The 23,055-nt window shown below is 59.7% G+C and overlaps 2 protein-coding genes and 1 long non-coding RNA gene across 3 annotated transcripts; 1 reads left to right on the plus strand and 2 right to left on the minus strand.

The window, feature by feature from the left end:
* Positions 1–163: 163 nt before the first annotated feature.
* Positions 164–12,429, minus strand: NID2 (nidogen 2). The gene is made up of 22 exons (XM_052696513.1): positions 12,207–12,429; positions 11,305–11,595; positions 9,295–9,527; positions 8,846–9,195; positions 8,510–8,659; positions 8,181–8,426; positions 7,809–8,009; positions 7,124–7,348; positions 6,895–7,038; positions 6,225–6,353; positions 5,993–6,136; positions 5,797–5,916; positions 5,503–5,718; positions 4,324–4,560; positions 3,981–4,202; positions 3,720–3,889; positions 3,083–3,212; positions 2,797–2,968; positions 2,070–2,227; positions 1,695–1,818; positions 954–1,066; positions 164–874 (listed from the first exon to the last, which is right to left on the minus strand). The coding sequence occupies exons 1-22, from the start codon at positions 12,399–12,401 to the stop codon at positions 864–866; spliced, it is 3,981 nt and encodes a 1,326-aa protein (XP_052552473.1). The 5' UTR covers positions 12,402–12,429; the 3' UTR covers positions 164–863.
* Positions 12,430–17,464: 5,035 nt separating this feature from the next.
* Positions 17,465–21,609, minus strand: LOC128087303 (uncharacterized). Its single transcript, XR_008209780.1, has 2 exons — positions 21,504–21,609; positions 17,465–18,168 (listed from the first exon to the last, which is right to left on the minus strand). It is a non-coding gene; the product is annotated as an uncharacterized LOC128087303 (long non-coding RNA).
* Positions 19,187–22,118, plus strand: LOC128087225 (prostaglandin D2 receptor-like). Its single transcript, XM_052696651.1, has 2 exons — positions 19,187–20,046; positions 21,531–22,118. Exons 1-2 carry the CDS (start codon positions 19,225–19,227, stop codon positions 21,795–21,797), a joined length of 1,089 nt encoding a protein of 362 aa, XP_052552611.1. The 5' UTR covers positions 19,187–19,224; the 3' UTR covers positions 21,798–22,118.
* The last annotated feature ends 937 nt before the right edge of the window (positions 22,119–23,055 follow it).

Consider the following 23,055-nt stretch of genomic DNA (forward strand, 5'->3'; position numbering starts at 1 on the left):
TTTTTGTTCTTTTCCCCATTGTTTGGCTTTGAGTGGAGAAAGGGAGTGTTTCATAAAGGCTCTTTCGCTGAGCTCCTGCCTTACAGCCAGCTTGCTCCTGCCTTGCTTCTCCTTCTCTGCTGTCTGCCCTGTGACTGAAACATTTAAAAACTAAATCCAAAAGGAAACGTAACCATTTTATTCAATTAATGAAATAACCTAGAAAAAGTGAAGCATAACAACTTAAAGTGTATTTCTGAACACGTATTGGTCTACGGTGAGTAGGTCTATGAAGGCACTTGGGGACCAACAAGCATGAACAGATCAATTCTTCTAGCATATTCTTCTAATATAAATACTAAAAGACATGCATTGAGGCAGTGTTGAAAATACAGAACTGTCTTCTGGAAGAACTTCAGCACCTTTGCTGTATCACAAAACTGTTCTGCACACTTCTGAACGTACACGGTTGGCTTCAGGGCTGTGGGTTACTTAGATCTGATGATACTGCATCCCAAACTTCCCATTTGTGCTTGTTTTGGGATAAAAGGACCTGGTGGTCAGATTGTCACACCATTAAAAATCCGTTCTTCTTCCAATAAAACAAAGCGTTTGAGTAAGAAAACTACACTTGAAACTTGCTTGCATAAGCAAGAGTTAGAGTAATGGCCTTAAGATTCACAGGACCATTTCTTCCAATATTAATATTTCTCACTTTAAAAAAAAAATACAGTAGTAAAGACCTGAGGTATAAGTTCAAAACCACATCATCTTTGGCAGGACGGAAGGTTGCTTCGTTGGCCTTAGCGAAGGGCTTCCCCCTTCCTCGTATGCAGTGACAGTTTTCTGGGTCTGAGGTCCTTTTAGGTGTGAAGTTGTCATTGCTATTTCCTTGCTGCAGAGAGAAATTGATCTCTTCAGCTTGTCTGCCATCTAATGCAAGAGAAAGGGGGTGGGGCTTTTTTGTGTTTTACCTCCAGGGCAGTAGGGATAAACTGCTGTGATTCCATAGAGATGCGATCGGTGCTCTGGAAGATACTCGTCAGTGAAGGAGCCGGTTTCCTTATTGACAGCAATCACACCATCACTGTGGATAGAGGAAAAACCCTGTAACTGTGTGTGTTTTTTTTCTTTTACCCCATCTACGTGGGGTGAAGGACAGAGGCAGCTACAAAGAGAGGACTGAACACCTGCACAACAAAGCAAAAGCACGCCCCACGACTTCCATGTGCAGCTCACTCAGCACGTTGGTGATGCAGAATCACAGAGCCAGCCTTCCAAGGAGAGATTATCTCCCTGAGAGCCTCGTCCAAGTGCAGCCAGCACTTAAGTGTTTGTTATAATCTGCTAAGATGTGACTGAAGCTTGAGAGCTTCCAGCTGGCAGGGGAATAGAGGCGAGGTCCTGATGACCCCCGATGCTTTTGGTGAGGGAGGGGAAGAGGGAACAACTGAGGACAGCATCTTTTCTTTCACTTAATCTGAATTCAAAACCCCGAGCCAAGTCCTAGTTAGAAAAAACAACCGCACCATTTCCATCCCTCCCAGGAAGATGGAGTTGTTTCTAAACAACTCTCCTGCGCACTAAGGAAGCTCCACAAGCGGCTGCTGCCCAGCACGGCGCTGCAGAGGGGCTGAGGCCAGGATTCTGATGAGGTTTCAGGCCCGGCTTTCAGCACTTGTTTTCCCCTTCTGGAGTGGGTTTTCTCCCCTTACCGTCTCCAGTCGGTGTGGTAGAAGTGACTGGCGTAACTAACGATGCTGAAGGGGTAGTTGAGGTTGTTGTGTACGACGCGCCTGCCTGCTCCGTCAGGGAACGTGCACTCCAGCTTCTTCGTTCCTTGTCGAAAGCAAGAGAGTTACCAGGCCATGCAAACAAATCAACACACGCTCACTGGATCCACTGGTTTTACAGCAGCTTCTCAGCCCAAGGATGCAAAAGCTGCAAATCCCCCCGACCCACTCACGCTTAAAGTCTTTTGGATCAGGACAGTGGAAGGGGATGGAGTGGCGTGCAGGAACCAAGGGGCTAAAGACTGAGCTGCTCTTCCCACTTAGTGGACTCATCTGGTCCATCCTCAGTGCAGTTACCTGCATCTGCCCAACACAGCAGCTTGGAGAAGGGGTCGAACGTCAGGCCGTTGGGCAGCCCGATGTCTTTGTTCACCAGCACCCTCCTATTGGCTCCACTGACGGTAGAAGTTTCAATTTTTGGTGCTTCTCGATTCCAGTCCGTCCAGTAAAGGTTGCTTGGGAGATAATTATATAGTGAGCAAACAGGACACGCAACAGTAAGGACAGGAAGGAGAACACTGGCTTTCACTACAGCACTGGTTCTTATCAGAAGGGAGGCCTGGTTTTTCCCTTCTGCTGCCTGGAATAGATCTTTATTTGAGCTGAAAAACCACTAAAAGAAAACCAGAATGATGTCAAACTTGTTTACGACCCAAACTGTAGCTTCTAGACGAGGGTGAGCCTTAGGAGTAGCACATTCCGTATCGCAGCAGCACCCTAGGGGCACGGCTTGTGTTTTCAAACACCGTATTTCAAAGCTTTTAGAACTAATCCCGACACTGAGACAGCAGGTTTAGCCAAACCCTGAATTATTAAATGAAAGGAGGGAGAGGGGGAACAGAGCCAGTCCTTCCTGCAGGGCGTGCAGTGCAGGAAAGCTGCTCCCAGGGCCAGGATGGGGTCTTGGTACTGCGAGGAGTAACCAGTCCCGCTTCAAGCACTCCCCCAAATACAACTCCTATTGCAAATGGGGCGAATGCCATCCTAAAAGAGTCTTGCAGAACCTCCAGACAAAGGCTCTCACCCTCGGACGGGGTCCACTGTGATGGCCCGAGGATTGACAAGGTCTGTGTCGAAGAGCACCCTCCGCTCCGAGCCGTCCAGCTGCGCTCGCTCTATCTTATCCAGGCCGCTGTCGGTCCAGAACATGGCTCTGCGCAGGTGATCCACTGCCAGCCCCTCGGGGCTGATGAGCCCTGCAGGGGGGGTGAGGTGCTCAGCGATGGGGATGCGTGGATCCCGGTGCACCGCCATCCCCATAGCCACAGGGAGGACGATCGGAGATGGACCCAGCAGAGCTGGGCACACACCTGAGTTGATAATGGTCTCTGGCTCAGCGCCTGGCTCCAGGCTTGCCCTGCTGATGGTTCGCCCCGCCACGTCAGTCCAATAGATTGTCTTCTCCCGGCAGTCGTAATCGATCCCTACCACGATGGAGCCCTGGGTTGCAAGAGACACGGTGAAATCCTGCCTGGATCACAGCTGGGATCCTCGGTGGGTACCCTCATCCCAGCAGCCGGCATCTGGGGCACGATGCAAGGTGCAGCGATAGGGACTGATGCTCAGATCCCTTTTCCCTAGCAAAATCCTTCTGGCTGCGAGCCTCCCACTGACCCCTGCAGCAGGGCTCCCAGGCAGCTGCTGCAGGCGCACACCCACGTCCAGCTGGGACTGAAATCCTTGGACTCAAGGAGAGATTTCTGCAACAGCGAGGCCAGCCCGAGGATAACTGTCAGCAAAGGGGGAAGGGAGAGCTTTTGGCAAGCTGAGTATTGCTTCCCAGCGTGCTGGGGAGTTTCTCTCCGTCAGGCTGGCCAGGCTGGAATGGACACATTCCCAGAGGAATCAGAGGAAGGAAAAAGGCAAATTTTTGGAGAGTTCTGCTACTTGGCCTCTACCCCAAGCCCCAGATCCCCTTCCCAAGCCCCATCCCCAGCGATACTTTACATGCAGGGAGAGCAGGGTCTTGGCTGCCTCCTTCTGCAGTCGCGTGCCGTTGAGTGGCAGGTAGCCGATCTGCTGGCCCTGGGCATACAGCAGGAAGGTCCCTGCGGCCGGCGGGGACACGTCAGGACGCGGCGAGGGCCGGACGCTGGGCGGTGCAACGCTGGGGAGACCTGGGCACAGCACAGGGGGGACGAGGAGAGAGATGGCTCCGAGCGCATCGGGGCGGATGGCGCTCAGGGCGCGGGGTCCCAAAGCTCTTACATGGCGGGGGGCTGCCGGGCTCCGAGCGCGTGCCTTGGATCTCCCTGCCGCTCTCGTCCACGCACCAGCAGTACCCGCTGTCCCCGTGGCACTGCAGTGGGGTGAAGTGGCCCTGTGCATCACACTGTGGCACGTACTGGTCGCCGCGGGGGCTGCCGCCGTAGTGCTCCAGCAGGCTCTGCCGCCAGCGCTCACACATGGTTGGGGGACGCTCCGAGGGCTCTGGCACGGGAATGGTGACCGTCACCCGCCTGCCCACGTGCAGGGACTTCACTGGAGCCTCGCTGGGCGCTCCGGTGACGAGGCTGGGATGCTTTGGGGAGGGCAGCTCTATGGCACCCACCTGGGCTCCCGCAGCGCGGCGGCGTGCTGCCCGGTGCTGTCCTGGTGCCGGCGATCTCCTGCCCCGCGCTGTCCACGCACCAGCAGTGCCCGGTGCTGCCATGGCATTGCAGGGGCCGGTAGTTGCCCTGCTCGTCACACTGTGGCACGTGCCCGTTGCCCACGGGTGAGGGGCCCGGTGGCACTGCCCGTGGGTACAGCCGCTCGTGCTCACATGGTGTCAGCTGCTGGGAGGAACCTGCGGGCAGAGAAACACCTCCGGCACACAGGAGGCCAGGGGGCAGCTTGGAGCTGGGCACCCGGTGCTGCTATAACCCTGTGGGCCTAATGACTCGGGAGCTGGAGCTCCTGAGATGCCCAAACAGCTATTTGGCAGAACCTGCAAAGGGTCCCCTCCTCTTGCCCTGTCCCATTCTGCTGGAGGCCAAGGCAATAATGGCAGTGGGGATTTAGGCCCCGCTCAGCCTCCTCTGTCACACAGCACAATCACGCAGCCTGCCACGCTTTGCCCCAGCACCTAGGTGCATGCCAATCTCACAGAGATGCCAGGGAAATGCTGAAGTTCCCAATGGCCATTTCCTCCGCTGATCCCATAGAGATGCCAACAAAATGCCAAAGGACCAACCCCATCCCCTCAGCTAATCCCACAGAGACGCCAGCATAATGTGAAAGGACCTGAACCCCATTATCTACACCAGTCCCACAGAGATGCCAGCAAAATGCTGAAGGACCCAGCTCATTCCCTCCACCAATCCCATAGAGATGCCAAGAAAATGCTGAATGATCCAATCCCCATTTCCTCTACTGATCCTCTAACGAATGCCAAAGGACTCAAACCTCATCCCCTCCATCAGCCCAGTAGAGATGCCAACAAAATGGGGACGCAGTGTGCGTCCCCTCTGCTAATCCCATGGAGATGCCAATGAAATGCCAAAGGACACGGCCCTCCATCCTCTCTATTGGTGCCAAAAGAATGACAAAGGACCTGACCCCCACGCCCTCTGTCGATCCCACAGAAACACCAAAGGACCCGACCCTTATCCCCTTGATCAATCCGATAGAAATGCCAAAGGATCCGATCCCCACCTCCTCAGCTGATCCTACAGAGATCCCCCAGAGATGCAGATGAAGGTCCTGAGCCCTTATCCCCACGTGCTGAGCACAGCAAGGCAGCACCCACCTGGGTTCCCGCAGCGCGGCGGCGTGCTGCCTGCTGCCGTCCTGGTGCCAGCGATCTCCTGCCCCGAGGCATCCACACACCAGCAGTGCCCGCTGCCACTGTGGCACTGCAGGGGCCGGTAGCTGCCCTGCTCGTCACACTGTGGCACGTGTCCTGGTGTCCGTGGGTACAGCCGCTCGTGCTCACACGGCGTCAACCGCTGCGTGCTGCTTTGTGCTGCCGGCAAATCCGAAGCAGCAGCAGTGAGCATGGGGTCTCCATGCTGAGGCACGGGGATGCGCGCCGCAACCTTACCATGAGTGCACTGAAAGCCGTCGCCTTCGTAGCCGGGCTGGCACTGGCAGGAGAATGAACCCGGCGTGTTGTAGCAGATGGCAGCAGGGTGACACAGGTTTAGGGTGCACTCATCCACATCTGTGCAAGGCAGGATGTGGTCAGATGGGGCAGGACGACCAGCATCTCCCCGCCACACCGGCCATCCTGCCCGTACCGGAGCAGACGCGGCCGTCGCCGGCGTACCCGGGCAGGCACTCGCAGGCAGGCTGACCCCCGGCGCGGGGCAGGCAGCGCGCCTGGTCCCTTGGAGCGCAGGGGTGCCTCCCAACCTCACAGGGGTCAGCTGCAGGGGTCGGCACTGTGGGGACACAAAGATGGATGGGGAGAGCCCCGTAGGATGCTGGGGTCAGTGACGCGGTGCCCCACATGGTGAGGCTGGCACTTACACACACAGCCGTGCCCATCTTCAGCCGGCCGGTAGCCGCTGTGGCACTCGCACCGGTAGCTGCCCGGAACGTTCAGGCACATGGAGAAGGGGCCACACTGGCTGAGGCCTTCCTCACACTCATCCACATCTGCAGGAAGGAGAGACACCAGGCACCCAGTGGTGGTGGGGCACCCATGGAATCACAGAATGAATCACAGAACGGCCCGGCTTGGAAGGGACCTCAAGGATCACGAAGCTCCAACCCCCCTGTGCCATGCAGGGCCACCAACCTCCACATTTCACAGCAGCCCAGGCTGCCCAGGGCCCCATCCAACCTGGCCTTCAACACCTCCAGGGATGGACGGGGCATCACAGCCTCTCTGGGCAGCTGTTCCAGCACCTCACCACTCTCATAGGAACGAACTTAACACCCAACACAGCCCCTAGTTTTGGTGTGCTGGGTTCTCAGTGCTTTGGCCATCCTGTCCCAAAATGCCCATCCCATGGCTGTCCCTTCCTCCATCCCCACTTCCTTGGTCACCTCCAGCCCTCCTCTACCTCTAGGACTCACCAGCCCCTCTCTGCCTCAGTTTCCCTTGTAATTCACCAGCAGCTCTTCTGACCAGCACCCCAAATAGGGGGGTGGGGGAGATGCCCCAAGCCCCCTGAAGGCACACAGCCCCCCTCACCTTTGCAGCCCCGTCCGTCCCCACGATACCCGGCTGCACACTCGCAGGTGTAGCCCAGCCCTGTGCCAGGCTGGCAGCGCGCCGTCTCCTCGCACGCATGTGTGCCATCATGGCACGGGTTCACCGGTGGCACCTCAGCATCATCTGAGCGGCAAAAAGCACCGTGAGCACGGGAAAAAACGCTGAGATAAACTTATCTCCACCTGACACAGGTATCTGCCGTGCTCACCATGTGTTGAGCTGATGCGACTGGTGAGGGCGTAGCGCAGGACCTGCTCGTGGCCATCGTAGAGGGCAAAGGCACGTGCCACGCTCAGCTGCTGGACGGTGGGCAGGCGGCTGCGGGCGTGTGGGCAGCCTGTCACAGTGATGTTCTGGTGCAGGCGGTAGGACAGGGTCTGGTTGGTGGAACCCGAGGTGAGGACGTAGTCGCGATGAGCAGAGGACGTCACAGCTGCAAAGGGAACTCTAGAAAATGAGCTTCGGCACCGGCGGCTGTCTCACATGTTGGGAATTGTGATGGGGATGGGGTGTTTTGAATCATAGAATCACAGGTTCAACATGGAGTCGGGGAATGGGTTGGATTGGTTGCGTAAGGTTGAGTTGGAATGGGTAAGGCTGGGTAGGGCTGAGTAGGGTTGGGTTGGATTGGGTACAGTTGAGTTGGATTGGGTACAATTGAGTTGGATTGGGTAGGGCTGAGTAGGGTTGGGTTGGATTGGGTACAGTTGAGTTGGATTGGGTATGGTTGGATGGGGTAGGGCTGAGTAGGGTTGGGTTGGGTAGGGTTGGAAGGTATCTTTTAGCCATTTCCAACTCTCTGGGACACCCACAACTTTGTGGGGGCTGATCTAAATGAGGCACGTAAGAAAAACCAAAGACAGGGCCAAAAAATTGGGATACACGGCTCATACCTGAGCTGGAGTAGCGGTAGAGCTCCTTGTAGGGAGCAATGTGGACGCTGGCACTCTCTGGGACAAAAGGCACCTGGCCCTCAATGTGGGTCCTCAAGCTTAAGTAATTGTCTGCCCCCAACCCTTCTGCTGTCTGAGTGATGTGCACCTGCTCCTCCCCAGGGTAGAAAGTCACCTCCAGGTACTGGGTGAACTCAGCACCTGGGCAGGAAAGCAAAATGTATAAGATGTGGTTGTAATGCTGCAGGGAACAATGCCTCCAAACCTCTCTGTCACACCCAACAGAACCTGTGACAGAGAATCCAATAGTTACACCCATCAGAGCAGCAGGGAAAACTCATTCCCCATCCCACAGCCCCCATCTCTGCTCACCTGTAATGCTGAAGCCGTTCTCAGAGCCGGGCTCTTCGAGGGCAAAGAGCCACCCGAAGAGCCCTCCAAGGGGCAGCAGGGGCAGCAGGGCATGGGCAGCAGGCGCGGGCACCCTGCTGATGGCTGTGTAGGCTCTGCCATCGCTGCCCACGATGTAGGCGTGCAGGTCGACGTCCTGGAAGCGGACAGGAGTCCGACCCACCACCAGGCTGCCACTCACCTTCCCGTTCAGTCGGTGCACGGCCCCTGGGTGGAGACACAAAGCAGCCCTGGCATCGGCCACCCGACCCCGTGCTCTACGCCCCTTCCACGTCGCCCACCCCACGTACCTTCGGGCAGGCACTGTCGCCCATTGCCATAGTAGGCAGCCCGGCAGTGGCAGCACAGCCCGGTGGCATAGTCGGTGCAGAAGGCGTGCGGGGAGCAGCGCCCGTGGTGCTGGGCACACGTCTCCCTGCTGCCCGCGCTGTAGGTGAACACTGGGGAGAAGCAGAGGGTGGGTTGAGGACAAGGGGACGGAGCCACAACCGGGCTCGCTGCCTGCAGGCACCACGCCACAGCTCCCGGGCAGCCAGTTTGGGCTCAGGGAGTTTGTGAGGCGGCAGCAGTGCCAACTTATGCCCCCCTGGGAAGAGGTGAGCTTGTAAGAAAAAGGCCCTTCTCACCGTTTGTGTTAAAGTGCACATCCTCCTCCACACCCACACCGTGCTGCCCGGAGCTGTACGACACAGGGTGGCCTTGTGGAGCATCCCCAATGGAGTGCAGCCCGGGGCTCCATTCCTGCCCCAGTGGGGACGCGGGCAGCCCTGAGGGGACGATGCTGAGCAGCGCAGGGTGCGGATGCGGTGACGTTGTCCTCAAGCCAGGTTGGGCCAAAAGCTCAGTGGGCAACGAGGTGTCATCAGTGCCAAGGGGCACAGAACTCAGTGCTGCACCGGGGCCACTCCTCGGCTCCACGTCTTCCAGGGTGCTCACATGGAAAACCCACACTCCGGGCACCCCCACGTTGCTCTCCCTGCAAAGACGCACACATTGCAATTGAAGGGGATGTAGGCACACTGAAGGTCCTTATTCCAAGGAATGGGGCTGCTCCCTGTCCGCCATCCCCACTCACCGCTCGAGCCGCTGCAGTTCCTGCTGGCTGCTGGCCACGTTGTATGAGTGCCCCTCTCGCTTCCCATCGTCGCCGTCCCCGCGGCTGAAGCCCACCCTGGCTGGCAGCTCCAGCTGCACGTTGTAGGACTCCTTGGGCCGCGTGCCCAGGAACTGGAGGCCACCCTCTGGGTAGAGGAAGATGGCGTAGGTGTCCTCCTCATTGTAGGCTAGAATGGCTTGGAAGGTGTTGAGCTGCCAGGAGGATGGAGAGATCATATAATCATAGCATCATTAAGGCTGGAAGAGACCACCAAGAATGTCGAGTTCCCCACCATGCCACTCACAGAATCATGGAATCATTCAGGTTGGAAGAGACTTCAAAGATCACCGAGTCCAACCACCAACACATACCCACCATGCCCACTCATGGAACCGTGAGGGTTGGAAAAGCCTCCAAGATTGTCAAGTCCAACCATTAACCCATCCTCACTATGCCCGTGCATAGAATCATAGAATTGTTAAGGTTGGAAAAGACTTCCAACATCACCAAGTTCAACCAGCAACCCATCGCCACCATGCCCACTAACCATGTCCCAGCGTCATGGGGAAACCCATAGCAGAGCATCCTGAATGCCCTGTACCCTCCAAAAGAGGGAGGTGGGGATGTGACAGCACCCCAAAAATGCATGCAAACAGGAGAACTCTTCCAAAAAGCCCTTTGTTGCCCTGCAGAAACCTCCCAAGAGAGGTTCCTTGGAGCTGCCGTGCAGCGAGGTGACAGCCCACCGGCTGCACCCCAGGCACCTGCAAGCCCCTTGCTCCCATCCCCATCTCTCCATCCTGCCCAACCCCAGCAGCCCCCTCCACCTCCCCATCAGCACCGCGGGAAAACCCGCAGCTGCATTCCTATGGGAGAACAAATGTCACTTGGTTTCCTCTGGAAAAAACACACACGTGCTCCTGCCTTCCCTATGGCTGTGCTATAAAAGCGTGCTAAAGCCTTGGGGCCGTGCCAGCCCCAGGGAGGCAGAGGGGCCACGGGGGGCGAGCACAACCCTAACTAGCCAGCGGAGAACCCACAGCACCCCCAGGGCTGCAATGCAGAGCACACGCACGGCAGCAGGGGCACAAAGAGCTCTGTTGTCAGCTCACACTCGGGCATTCAGACCCCGCAGAGGCAGCCAAAAGGCCGGGGGTGAGACCCCCCCGGGGCGGATTCCTTCCCCACGCATTACAAGGGGGGTGACGCATGGCCCTTGGGGACAGCCATGAGCTGGCATCGAGTGACACAGGGCACGGAGAGGCAAAGGGTGGCACAGAACGGGGAGCAAAAACTGGGCTTTGGGGGCAGCGATTTTTGCTAAGGGTGCAAACTGAATTTCGGGGCTCCTAAAGCAAAGCTTCCATCGAGCCGCTCCGCTCCCTGATCCAACTGCTTGGAGAGGAAGAAAACAATTAGGCAAAGAAAACGCGGCTGCTCTGCTGCCGTCCGCAGGGTCGCTGCGAGGCCTCCGATGGCATTTCTTCAGCTGCTTTCCCAAGTTTTAAATAAGAGGAAAAAATGTGCTCTGCTTCCTTCCAAACCCCGCTGGCTTCCTCGCTCTCCCCATTCCGCCGCTGAAGGGCCCCGGTGCGGGGATGGGCTGCTGGTGGCACAGCGTCACCATCACCGTCACCGTGTGGCTCGTTGGCTCCCACCCCACATTTTTGGAGACAGCTTCAGCACAGAAAGGCAGCGCTGTGGATCTGAGCCTTATCAGTGCCGGGGTGGGGAATGCAGTACAGCTCCCTAAAACATCACTGCGCCAACAGACAAACCCAACGCTACAAGCGAGTAAGAGGACGAGCCCTGCCTCCCCATTTTGGGTGTTGCACTGGGGAAACCCATCCCAGGCGACCACTGAAGGTCCCTTCCAACTCAGTGCTGTGATTTCCACGATTCTATGACTGCACAACTCCACAGTGCTACGATTCTATGGCTGCACGGCTCTACGGCTCCGTGATCCTGACCCAACATCAGGGATCCAACCTTTCCAGGGGGCTCCCCGTGGGCTCCCACATCCTCCCAGGTGGCGACGAAGACGCTGCTGGGTACGAAGGCATCGGTGGTGTATGGAAAGCCAGCATGCACGTATCCTGCTGCCTGCTCCAGCACGGATGGAGCGTGGTCCTGCCTGTAGTAGATGTCCCCTCTGCCCCCAGAGGTGTCGAGGTCGGCCAGGAAGGGAGCGATGACGGGGAAATCTGTTGGGAAGTCGTCGTCCACGTACTGGGTTTCACCTGGGAAATCTTGGCTGGAGATGACCCCGTTGGTGCCCACCTGTGAGGAGAGCAGCACAGGGGTTTGGGGAGCCGGGGAGGGGACACCACCCTCCTGCCATCACCTCCATCCCGTGTGTCAGCCTGAGCAGCACGGCGCTGACAGCCCCGAGGCCGCGTGGCCCCAGACAAAGACCTCTCGGGCTGCTCCAAGGCCAGAGCCAGCTGCTGGCAGGGAACAGCTGCAGGGGGAAAGGGGAAAAGGGCTCCTTGTTCCCTAGGAGGAGGGTTGGGTGGGATGCAGGGAGGGGAAAGGCCTGGAGGATGGATGGGGATGAGAAGCATGGGGTGGGCAGAGGATGGAAAGAATGAGAGGAGTGTAGGAATGTGCGGGTGCAGGAAAGACACGTGTAGGGGTGCTGGGGCGAGAGGGAATGGGAAAGGTGGGTGTGAAGGGCTGAGGAGAAAGGGGGTGGATGGAGGGAGGGAGGAGAATTGAGGGAAGGAGAGAGAGACGGTAAAAGAGGGACAGAAGGATGGAGGAACGGAGGAAGTGTCAGAGGGGTGGAGGAACAGAGGGAGGCATGGAGGGACGGAGCGACGGACTGATGGAAGTTAGAGAGATGGAAAGACAGAGAGGAACGGAGGGAGGGCAAGAGCGCGCGGACTCACGAAGAGGCGGCGGGCAGCGCGGCCGTAGAGGCGCATCGGGGGCCGCAGGACCACTCCGGGAGAGCTCTCGTCGTCCCCGTGCCGCAGCCGACCGTCGCCGTGAGCCGCCCCGTAGGGCAGCAGCTCCGCTCGGGGCGGCAGCGCAGCCGCCGCCGCGGCCGCGGCCACCGCCAGCAAGGCAACCGCTGCCCGCATCCCGCGTAGCGCAACGGAGCCGAGCGGACCCCGACGGGACGGACCGGAGCCGGCAGGGCGGGACGGGGCGGGCACAAACCGCGGCCGCGCTGCCATTGGATCCCAAGAGCTTAGGGCCGGCCAATGGGGGCTTCCCCCAAAATCCGACCCGGGGTTGTGCGCCCCTCCCGGCCCCCCCCCCTTCTCCTCCTCTTCCTTCATCCCCATCCCCCTCCGGGCCGGGTACCGCGGGCCGCCCCCGGAGCCGGGATTGCCGCCAGCTGGGGCCGGGCCGGGCTGGGGGGCCCCGAGCCTCCCTCTTCCCTCCGCTCCCCGCAGCCGGGTAGAAACATGACTCCGTGTCCCCAGGAGAGCTGCGGGGGGTTGGAGGGGGTGGGGGGAGAGGAAAAGCTGGAAGCGCACAAACAAATGTCGCGCATCGCCCTGGAGCGCTTCCCTGGCCCGAGGCCAACGTAGCGCTGCGTCCGTCCCGAGTGGCTGCGGGGACGGCACGAAACGGAGAGGGCGGATAACGGGGAGGGCAGATAACGGGGAGAGGGGACGCGGCGGCACATCCGTGGCATTCCGGTGGGAGATCCCCGATGGGGGAGCGGCGGGACGCCCTCAGCTTGTCCCCGCGGCGGAGGTGGGGCAGCGTCACTGGGAGAACCCGCGTCCTGCACCCAGCTCTCACCCGCGGGGATCCCAGAGCTTTGGGGTGACTTCGGGCTGCATCCCGACCCGCCGTCGGCACCCGGAGGGGAACGCCTAGCCTTGGCCATGGAAAACCATTAAGGTAGTGAGCAGGGCCAGCTGGATGAGCTCCACAGCCTTCCAGCAGGTGCCAAGCGGAGGCTTCTCCCCAAGCTCCCGTGCACCCAGGATACACAAGCAACTCCCAGAGGGGCAGCAGACCCACAGCCCTTCCCCTTCCTGCATCCCCAGTCCTGCAGTGGGGTCGAATTTAGCCTCGTCCCCCCCCAAGACCCACAGGGGATGGTTTGCAGCTGGTGTCCACAGCTGTTTCACATTTGGCTACTGATGTGTTTTTAAGGAGAAAATTGAGTTAGGACCTCAGTCCTAGGCTCTCTAACCCCACATGGAGACACAGCCATTTTCTGGAATGAATGGAAACTGGCAAGTGGAACATTTGGGCGCAGCTGGCAGTTCTGCTCTCTGAAAGTCCACTTTTGTTTGTATGATGAACTTTTCACAGGGGAAAATGGCTGCAGCTGGCACCAGGATGTCCCCACCTGTGCCTCTGTCCCATGGCTAGGGATGTCCTGTGTTTAGGGGCCCGTGGCCCTCAGGGCCTCTCTGTTGGGGCAGAGGCCTTCCCCCATAGTCCTTAGGATGCTAAAAAGGGCTTTTCTTCTGCCCCCTTGGTAAAACCAGCACCGCTTGTTTGGGAACTCCTATGGATAAAAAAGAGGCAGCTGGAAACAGCTGGAGCTGTGCCTTCATCCTGGGAGGGGAGCCCCAGCTGGGGTGTCCTTCCCTGCCTCAGTGGGGATGGGGATAGGATGAGGATGAGGGTGGGCTGGAGTTGGGGATGGGATAAGAGGGATGGGGATGGAGGCGGGGATGGGGATAGGGATGAGGTGGGGATGAGGATGGGATGGGAATGGGATAGAGTTGGGAACAGGATAAAAAATAGAGACAGAGAGAGGGATGGGGATGAAGATGAGGAAGAGATGGAGTTGGGGATGGGAAACAAGGGATGGGAACAGGATTGTGAATGAGGATGGAGATAAGCTGTGGACAGGGATGGAGATGATCTGCTCACACCCATGTCACATTGTGGGGAAGCAGATACTCGTGGTGACTGATCCCTCGGTGGGGGGTTAGCACTTCCCATAGCCTGGGCATGAAAAAGAACCAAGCAGCCACTGCCTTGTGCAGAACCAGATGTGCTGAGGCTGGAGGAGGCTCTGCAGGAAGGGGCTGGGTCCCATCACATCCACCCAACCTCCCTCTGCCCTACCAGCACTGCCTGGGGACTGAGGAAGGGGAAGGGGAAGGGCTGGGGAAGGCCAGGCTGGGGGCTGTGGGGCAGGAAATCCCAGTAATCCCAGTAAGTTGAGGCCATGGGGTGTGCGGAGAGGAGGGAGCGGCAGGAAACGCGCAGCTCTGCTGGGAATCACAGCTCTGTCCCTGCAGCCACAGCGATGCCACTCGTATGGGATGAATTGGGATGATAGCACAGGATCCGGGTGGAAGAGCTCTCAGAGCATCTTTCCTCCAGGCCACGCCATGAGCTGTGAGTTCTGCTTTGCCCCAGCTGTGCCTCCACCCATCGAGATGCCCAGCATCTCTCGCTGATTCGGGTCTTGCTGCTTAGAACTGCACTCATCTCATAACTCAGCTTCGTTGCTCCTGTGCTGCCAGGACCCTCAGCACCACCAAAGATTCCTACCAACACCAACAAGGACCCCAGCATCACCAGGGCCCCCACCAGCAGCAAGCACCCCTACCAGCACTGGCACAGGCTGCCCAAGGAGGCTGTGGATGCCCCATCCCTGCAGGCATTCAAGGCCAGGCTGGATGTGGCTCTGGGCAGCCTGGGCTGCTGGTTGGCGACCTGCACACAGCAGGGGTTGGAGCTGGATGAGCACTGTGCTCCTGTGCAACCCAGGCCATGCTGTGATGCTGTGATTCTATAATCCCCAGCATCACTGGGACCCCCAGCAGTACCAGGACAGCCCTGCCCCACTTACAGCCCCTCCTGGCTGTCTGCATGCTGGAGGTTTCCACCCACACCTCCAGCTGTTCCTCTATGCAGGATGAAACCCACGTGCTCCACCTCATCCCTGGGCACTGAGGGACAGGTTAACTGGGAACACACAGTGACCACAACGGGTTTTAAAATGTATTTTAAGGCATAAAAATAGATAAAAGCTTTTTATTTTTTATTACTTCCACCTTTTGGGCTCTCCTTCTTTCTCCTTCCTTCCTTCCTTCCTTCCTTCCTCTCTCTGAACACCGAGGCTGCAGCTGCCGGATGAGCACCACAAGGTTATCCCTAGCCCTTATTTGGTCCTGCAAACACCCCACCAGAGGGGTTCCAGGTGCTGAGCAGAGCAGCCTGGATGGCTTTGCACTCAAGATTTGTGCGTGCAGCTTTTGGGAACGGAGCAGGAGAAAATCAGCACGTTGGTGTGGCCGTGCCCTGCCATCCCAGCGGGTGTGCATTGCACTGCAGTGAGAAATGCTGGCTGTTTTTACCCCCCTGGACCCTCTCCTGCAGCTTTGGGATCCTATTCCAAGGCATTCACATCCCAAACCGTGCAGAATGGGGCTGCACCCTGGGATGCACCCTTTGGGTATGGCACCCCGTGCCCAAACAGCCCCAAACCACAGCTGGCAGCCCTCAGGATGTCCCCAAACCCCCAGTCCATCCCAGCACCTCCTTGGGACTCCGAGCCCGTCTCCAGCCTCGCAACCCGCCTCCCTCCGTGCAATGAGCGGCTTCCTGCCTTTGTCTCCCCTCTCACCGAGCAAATCTGCCTTTAGCCACATTTTCCTGGCTGCGGTGCCACCGCATTGTCCCCGAGCTGCTGTCCCTGAGTGCTGGCAGGGCTCAGTACAGCCCTGCGTGGGAATGCAGGGAAAAGGAAGAGAGGAGAGGAGAGGAGAGGAGAGGAGAGGAGAGGAGAGGAGAGGAGAGGAGAGGAGAGGAGAGGAGAGGAGAGGAGAGGAGAGGAGAGGAGAGGAGAGGAGAGGAGAGGAGAGGAGAGGAGAGGAGAGGAGAGGAGAGGAGAGGAGAGGAGAGGAGAGGAGAGGAGAGGAGAGGAGAGGAGAGGAGAGGAGAGGAGAGGAGAGGAGAGGAGAGGAGAGGAGAGGAGAGGAGAGGAGAGGAGAGAAAAGAAAACCAAAAGCAAAAAGGGGGGGAAAGGAAAAAAGAAAATAAGAGGAAAGGGGAGGGGGGGAAAGGGGGGGGGGGAGAGAAAATAAAAAGAAGAAAAACGGAAAAAAAGGAGAGAAAAAAAAAAAGGCAGAGGAAGAAGAGCCGCGCGGGGCGGTGCCGGCGCTGTGCCTGCGCCCTCGCGGCGCTGCTGCCCCCTGCTGCCCGCGCACGGACACACGGCCACGGGGACACACGGCCACATCCGCACACTCGGCGTCCCCGACCCCAAACAGCCCTTCGGAGCTCCCCCCGCCTGGCTCACCCGTGGCTCAGGGAGCAGCGGTGCGGTCACCGAAGCCACGGGGACGCGAGGACCGGAGGCGCACGGGGACGCCCGCATGGCTGGGAATTGGGATGGGGGGCACAGGGACCCCCGGAGCCGCTCCCAGTTTGCGCTGTGGGCTCTGGGACGATGCTCGGAGCGTCACCGCAGCGAGGTGAGCTGAGCACGAGCAGCATTCCTGCCCCAAGCAAAGAGCGTGCGGGGAGCAGAGGGCTGCGTGACGCTCTCGGCTGCGGAGCAGCAGTGGGGATGCTTCGTGCTCGCCCCGTCCCGGCAATGTTTGCTCAATGCGAGCATCCAACGTGCTGCCAACACGGCTGCTCAGCGTCCAACCGCTGCCAGAAGCCTCCCGGCAGATGGGCTCTGATGCGGGATATTTGGAGACCGAGAAAACAATCCCAAAGTGGGAGGACGAGAAATCGCCGATGGGGAGAAAAGGGAGGCGGATCCCCCGAGCTCCCTTTGGGACGGGCAGAAGGGTCGATGTGAGTCTTGGAACCAACCCCGACATTCCTCCCGGATGCTCTGAGTTTTTCCAGTTCATTTGGCTTTGGGTTTTTGTGGCGTGCCGCGATTTTCTTCCGCTTTGGGTTGTTTTCATCCTTCTTTTTTTTTTTTCCCCCTATTTCTCCACCAGGAATGCAGGGCCACATCGGAAGCGTGACAAAGAGCAGAGCTTCGTCATCGGTGGTGATGGGGCTTTCTCAAAACCGTTCCCTCCCCAAACAGCTGCTGTCACAATGATTGCACCCAAACAGCTAAAATAGAGCATCTGGCTGCGTGCTGCCCTTGGGGAGGGAGATGGGATGAGTCTGAGGTTGTGATAATGGGATGGGATGGGATGGGATGGGATGGGATGGGATGGGATGGGATGGGATGGGATGGGATGGGATGGGATGGGATGGGGTGGGATGGGATGGGATGGGATGGCATGGCATGGCATGGGATGGGATGGCATGGCATGGCATGGCATGGGAGGCAACACGATCCCAAAAAATCACCTCTCCAACCCAGATAGAGGCAGTCCCCATCGCTGTCCCACTTCTGGTGCTGTGTCCCCATGTCCTTTAGGGTGGTGCCTACTCTGGAAAGCGCTGTGTTACATCGAGGTTTCTCTTCCTCCTTTCTTCCCAAGTGAGAAATTTGTGCTGAGTTTGGCTCTGTCCATCCGGTGGGGAACTTCTCAGCAGTGACAGGGTGACACTTGGGCCACCCGAGGGCTGTGCTGCTCCTGGTGACGTGCCTGTCATCAGAAGGGACAGCAGTGCTGGGCTGATGCCACCATCCCGCAGCCAAGCCAAACACTGACGCGTGTCCATCTACAAGAGCTGAGCATTCCAAGGCTGGGGGACCAGGAGGAAGGGCTGCCACCATAAATCAGTGTTCCACGCTGTGTTCCTTCACAAGCCATGCTCTGCACTGGATCCTCTGCTCTCTGGATCCTCTGCTCTTCATCCCAGAGGGGCTGATGGCTGAAGGCAGGTCCCAGTCCCATGAGGAATGCACTCACTGTCAGCACGCAGTGCTCACTCCAGCTCACCGCCTCTCCCAGCCCTGCTGTCAGAGCGATGCTTTCCTGTGCTGCACCACAGCGGGGGCTGAGAGCAAACGATGCACACTGGTGCTCATTCACCATCACGTGCACACTGGAAGATGTGTGTTGCTGTGGCCAGGAAGCGCTGCTCTGCTCGGAAGAGGTGCTGTGGGGTTTCTGCCCTATGGGGGTGGCTGCGTGCTGCTGGAGGGGCTGGATGCCACCGTGGGGTCTGAGCAGCAGTAGCACCCCATGGCAGCAGGTGGGGTGGGAAAGGTGGGGGTAGGGGAGAAGGGGTGAGGGCAGGAGCTGTGCTTACCCCAGTGGAGTGACTGCGCTCAGCCCTACACCCATAATTTCCCATATTACCCTAGGGCTCAGCCATAACCCACTACCCATCACGCCCAAGGGACTCAGCTCACGTCCTCCACCCCATTGCTACCCCAGGAGCTCAGCCCCACATCCCTTACCTGTGACCTCCCAGGAACTCCGCTTTCCTCTGCTCTGTAACCCCTCAGGACTCAGCTCTGACACGGTTACCTACAAACCCCTTCCTAGGACTCCCCTCCTGTCCTCCACCCCATCAATCATCCCAGGACTATGTCGTCCTCACCTGCAATCCCCCAGGAGCACAACCCCTGTCCTCTACCCCATAAACCTCCCAGCAGCTCAGCCCCAATTCTCTACCCATAACTCCAGCGGGACTCGGCTCTGCCGCAACACCCCCGGGATTCATCTCTGCCCCCTTACCGACAACCCGCCCAGGATGCAGCCCACGGTCCTTTACCCCACAGCCCCCCCAGGATCTCTGCCCTGACCCCCTTCACCCTACAACCCCTGCGACTCGTCTCTGCCCCCCCCCCCCCCCCCCCTACCTACAACCCCCCTAGGACTCACCCCTTGCCCTCCACCCCGTCCCCAGAAGAGCTCAGCCCTCCGTCCTCCCCAGCCGCAGGGCTCGGCGATCCTCACGCCGCTCCCCCAGCTCGGGATCCTACACCGCAACCCCGGTCCCACCCCGCCTCCCCCGGCCGGGTGCAGGCAGCGCCCGCCCCGCTCCCCGTCCCCTCCCGCCGCTCCTCCCGGGGCGTTCCGCGCGGCGGTGCCGCACAGCGGGCGGATGGCGGCCGATGGGTACCGCTGCCGGGAGAGCCGCTTCATCGCCAGCGGGCAGTCGGTGGTGCCCAGCTCGGCTCTGTTCGCCGCCGGCCTGCTGGGCAACGTGCTGGCTTTGCTCCTCTTGGGGCAGCACCGACGGCGCTCCCGCTCCGCCGCCGGCCGCGCTCCGCGGGTCTCCGCCTTCTACGTGCTGGTGAGCGGGCTGGCGGTGACCGACCTGCTGGGCAAGTGCCTGATCAGCCCCATCGTGCTGGCCGCCTACGCCTACAACCGCAGCCTGAGCGAGCTGGGAGCGGGCGGCCGCGGGGAAAGCGAGCCGGGAGCGCTGTGCCAACTCTTCGCCTTCCTGATGGCGTTCTTCGGGCTGGCCCCCACCCTGCTGCTGCTGGCCATGGCCACCGAGTGCTGGCTGTCTCTGGGCCACCCGTACTTCTACCGGCGGCACGTCACCCGGCGCCGGGGAGCGATGCTGTGCGCGCTGGGCGCGACTCTGTGCGCCCTGTTCTGCGCGCTGCCGCTGCTGGGCTTCGGCGCTCCCATGCAGTACTGCCCCGGGACGTGGTGCTTCATCCGCATGGCGGGCGGCGGGCCGAGCCAGCTCGGCTTCCCCGTGCTGTACGCCAGCGTGCTGGGCGTGCTGGTGTTGGCCATCGCGGCTTGCAACGTGTGCAGCATGCGGCAGCTGTACGGCATGGCCCGCAGGCAGCCCCGGCGCGGAGCGCAGCCCCCCGGCCCGGCAGCGCCGCGCATGGAGGAGCTCGACCACCTGGTGCTGCTGGGGCTCATGACGGCTCTCTTCACCGTCTGCTCGCTGCCGCTCATCGTGAGTACGCTGCGCGTCCCTCCCCCCCTCACCTCCCCGGACCCCCCCGCTTCATCGCTTCCGTTGCCCCGGCGCTGCTGTGCCCCCCCGACGTGAAACCCCTTTCGTCCAGTTTGGGTTCAGCCGCCTCCCTCAACCCCCAGGGTGTCCCCTTGGCGCAGCCCCGTCCCCACTTGCTGCAGGGTCACGTTGCGTCCTCGCCCTTTGGCGCAGCTCGGTGCCTGGAGTGGGGGGGGGGGGGGGTCGTGCCGCTGCTTTGCCCCCCAGCACCGCAATGCACACCTCAAGGTATCGGGGGGTTCCTTGCTATACTGCCTCCACTGTTACCCTGTCCCAGAGGGTTGGGTTGTTGCTTTATCCCCTTGGAATAAACCCCCCCCATACCATCTCTCTGTCTCGTTGGTGCCAAGGAAGGGGGGGGGCTCAGCTCGTTGCTTTAATCCCTTTTAATGACCCCCCCCCATCGTCCCCAGCCCAGCGTTGTCAGAAGGAGTGAGGTCCTTGCTTTAACCTCCTTGGAACAACCCCCCCTCCCCGTTCCACCATCCCATCCTAGAGGGTCAGGTTACTGTGTAGCCCCCCCCCCTCTGAAAACCCCCAGCATCACTTCGTGTCCGATGCACTCCTTCAGTGCTTTCACTTCTATGGAATAAAACCCCATTACCTCACCCCCCCACACCCCATCCCAGAGGTGCCAAGTTGGGATCAAGTCATAACTTTCACCACTTTGGAATAACGCCCCCCCCCCCCCCCCCATCACCACCACCTCGCTTTGGAGGAGGAGGTCAGGTTATCCCGTGGCTACCAGACCGTCCCTGGGCAGTCCAGTCACTGCTTTAGCCCCTTTTTAACAACCCCCCCATCATCCTCATCCTGTCCCAGACGTGCTGGGGAGGCGACCTCATTGCTTTCACCCCTTGAGATACCTCCCCCTGCTTTGTGCATCCCGGGGGGTCACTGTGTCACTCCCATCGATGCACCCTCCCCCCTGCTGCCCCCTATTCCCCCCCATCCCGGAGGCATTGGGTCCCTTCCAACCACACCTGGGGAAACCAGTCCCCGAATATTTCCCTTTGTTCTTTCACGGGGTTACGGGTGTCCCACAGGTGGGGTGGCCCAGCGTGTCCCCAAGATGTCCCCAGGGAGTCCTTGGGATGTCCCCAAGTTATTCCTGAGCTGCCCCCAAGGCGTCCACTGGGTGTCCCTGAGTTGTGTCCCAGTTGTCCCCAAGCTGTCCTCTGGATATCCCAAAGCTGTCCTCAGATCGTCCACAGGGTGTCTCCAGAGCGTCCCCAAGCCATCCCCAGAGTGCCCCCAAGTTGTCACCAAACTCTTCTGGGGGTGCCCTCAAACTGTCCCCGGAGCGTTCTCAAGCTGTCCCTGAACTGTCCTCAAACTGTCCCCAAGTTGTCCCCAGGCTGTCCCCAAATCCCAGGACGGTTCCCACAGCGCCGCACCTCTCATAGCTGCTTTATTTTTCCCAGGTCCGTGCCTACATGGGGGCGTTCGCCGCCGACTTCAACGAGGACGCCGACCTCAGCGCTCTGCGCTTCCTCTCCGTCAACTCCATCGTGGACCCGTGGGTCTTCATCATCTTCCGCACCTCCGTCTTCCGCCTCTTCGTGCGCCGCCTGTGCCGCCGCCTGGGCTCCCGCCGGGCCACGCTGAAGAGCACGGGGCCGGGGGGGGACGGGCAGTTCTGTCCCCAGGGATGGCGTGGGCCAGGCACCCCGCAGCTCGTCTTCCCCTGAGCGCAGTGCTGGAGGAGCTGGGGGAGCCAGGAGCGAGCCGTCGGCCTCGGGGACTCAGGGGTGACGGCGCCCGGATGGCGACGGAGAGCGGGCGGCGCTGTGCCGCATCCCCGGGATAGGAACCCTGGGGGGTGCCTGGAGAACTGTGAATGCTGCCGTGCAGCGGCGCTTTGCGAGGTGTGGGCAGCACCCGGCGCTGGGGAAGCGTAGGGGTCGTTGGCGTGTGGCTTTGGGGCGGTGCTGTGCCGAGGGGCAGTGCCGTGGGGACGTGCTGGGAGGAGGGATGTGTGCCACCCCGTGCGGAATAAAGTGGTTTGGAGCCCGGTGCCATCACCTCGTGCCTGTGGGTTATCCCTGGGGGCTGCCCTAGGGTGTCCCCAAGCTGTACCCGGGGTGTCCAGCAGTTGTTCCAGGGCTGTACCCAGAATGTTCCTAAGGGGGACCCATGGTGTCCCCACGATGCCCCTGAGATGTCTCATAGCTGTCCCTGAGTCATACACAAGTTGTCCCCAGGATGTCCCCAAGCTGTACCCAGGTTATCCCCAGGGTGTCCCCAAAATATCCCCGGGCTGCCCCTGAGCTGTTCCCAAACTGTCCCCAGGCTGTCCCCACGGTGCCGCAGGGCTCAGGATGGGTGCACCATCCCTGCCCCACCTGAGCTCAGGGCTCAAGGTCCCCCCAGCACTGACGCTGTGTTTGTGCCGCTCAGATGGTGCCAACAGCAATGATTTGAATCCACTATTTATGATCAGCCCGTTAATAAGAGCAGCTACGGAGAGAAAAAGCAGAGCCTTGGATGGATCACCCGGCGCTGCAGCGTGCAAGCAAACCATCATGGCAGTGAGAGCCCCTTTTCCCCTCTGGGTGCTGCCTCCAGTGACAAGCTGAGGACAAAAGATGGCGGCAGCCACCATCCCCATCCACACGGCGTCCTTGGAGCAGACGGAGCCGCACTTCTTCCTGTGTTTATGCAGCCCTGTAAGGTGCAGCCGTGCCCCGCCAGCTCTGCACAGTGTTTACTTTGGTTGTCAAACCGATATTGCGTTTGGAAGAAGAAACCCGTGTGAACGCGGCGCTGCTGGAGGTGACCTGGGGCAGTGTCACATGAACCGTGTCCCCGCTGTCCCCCTGCATCCCCACCCACCCCTCTGCCCCACGGCTGAGCCCGTTCCGTCTCTCCCAGCTCACGCCATCCAGGCACGGCTCTGCCAAAGCTCATTTCCCAGCACTGCTCTCTGTCCTTGTCCCGTTCCACTGC

Source organism: Tympanuchus pallidicinctus, unplaced genomic scaffold (genome assembly GCF_026119805.1).
Source record: "Tympanuchus pallidicinctus isolate F22 unplaced genomic scaffold, pur_lepc_1.0 scaffold3, whole genome shotgun sequence".
NCBI classification, from domain to species: Eukaryota; Metazoa; Chordata; class Aves; order Galliformes; family Phasianidae; genus Tympanuchus; species Tympanuchus pallidicinctus.

Coding starts and splice junctions, on each gene's coding strand:
- NID2 (XM_052696513.1), bottom strand. CDS start 12,401: ATGCGGGCAGCGGTTGCCTTGCTGGCGGTGGCCGCGGCCGCGGCGGCG. Junction 8,010..8,180: donor GAACGGCTTCAGCATTACAG/GTGAGCAGAGAT, acceptor TTTCCTGCCCAG/GTGCTGAGTTCACCCAGTAC. Junction 6,137..6,224: donor AGATGGGCACGGCTGTGTGT/GTAAGTGCCAGC, acceptor GTGTCCCCACAG/TGCCGACCCCTGCAGCTGAC.
- LOC128087225 (XM_052696651.1), top strand. CDS start 19,225: ATGGCGGCCGATGGGTACCGCTGCCGGGAGAGCCGCTTCATCGCCAGC. Junction 20,047..21,530: donor TCTGCTCGCTGCCGCTCATC/GTGAGTACGCTG, acceptor TATTTTTCCCAG/GTCCGTGCCTACATGGGGGC.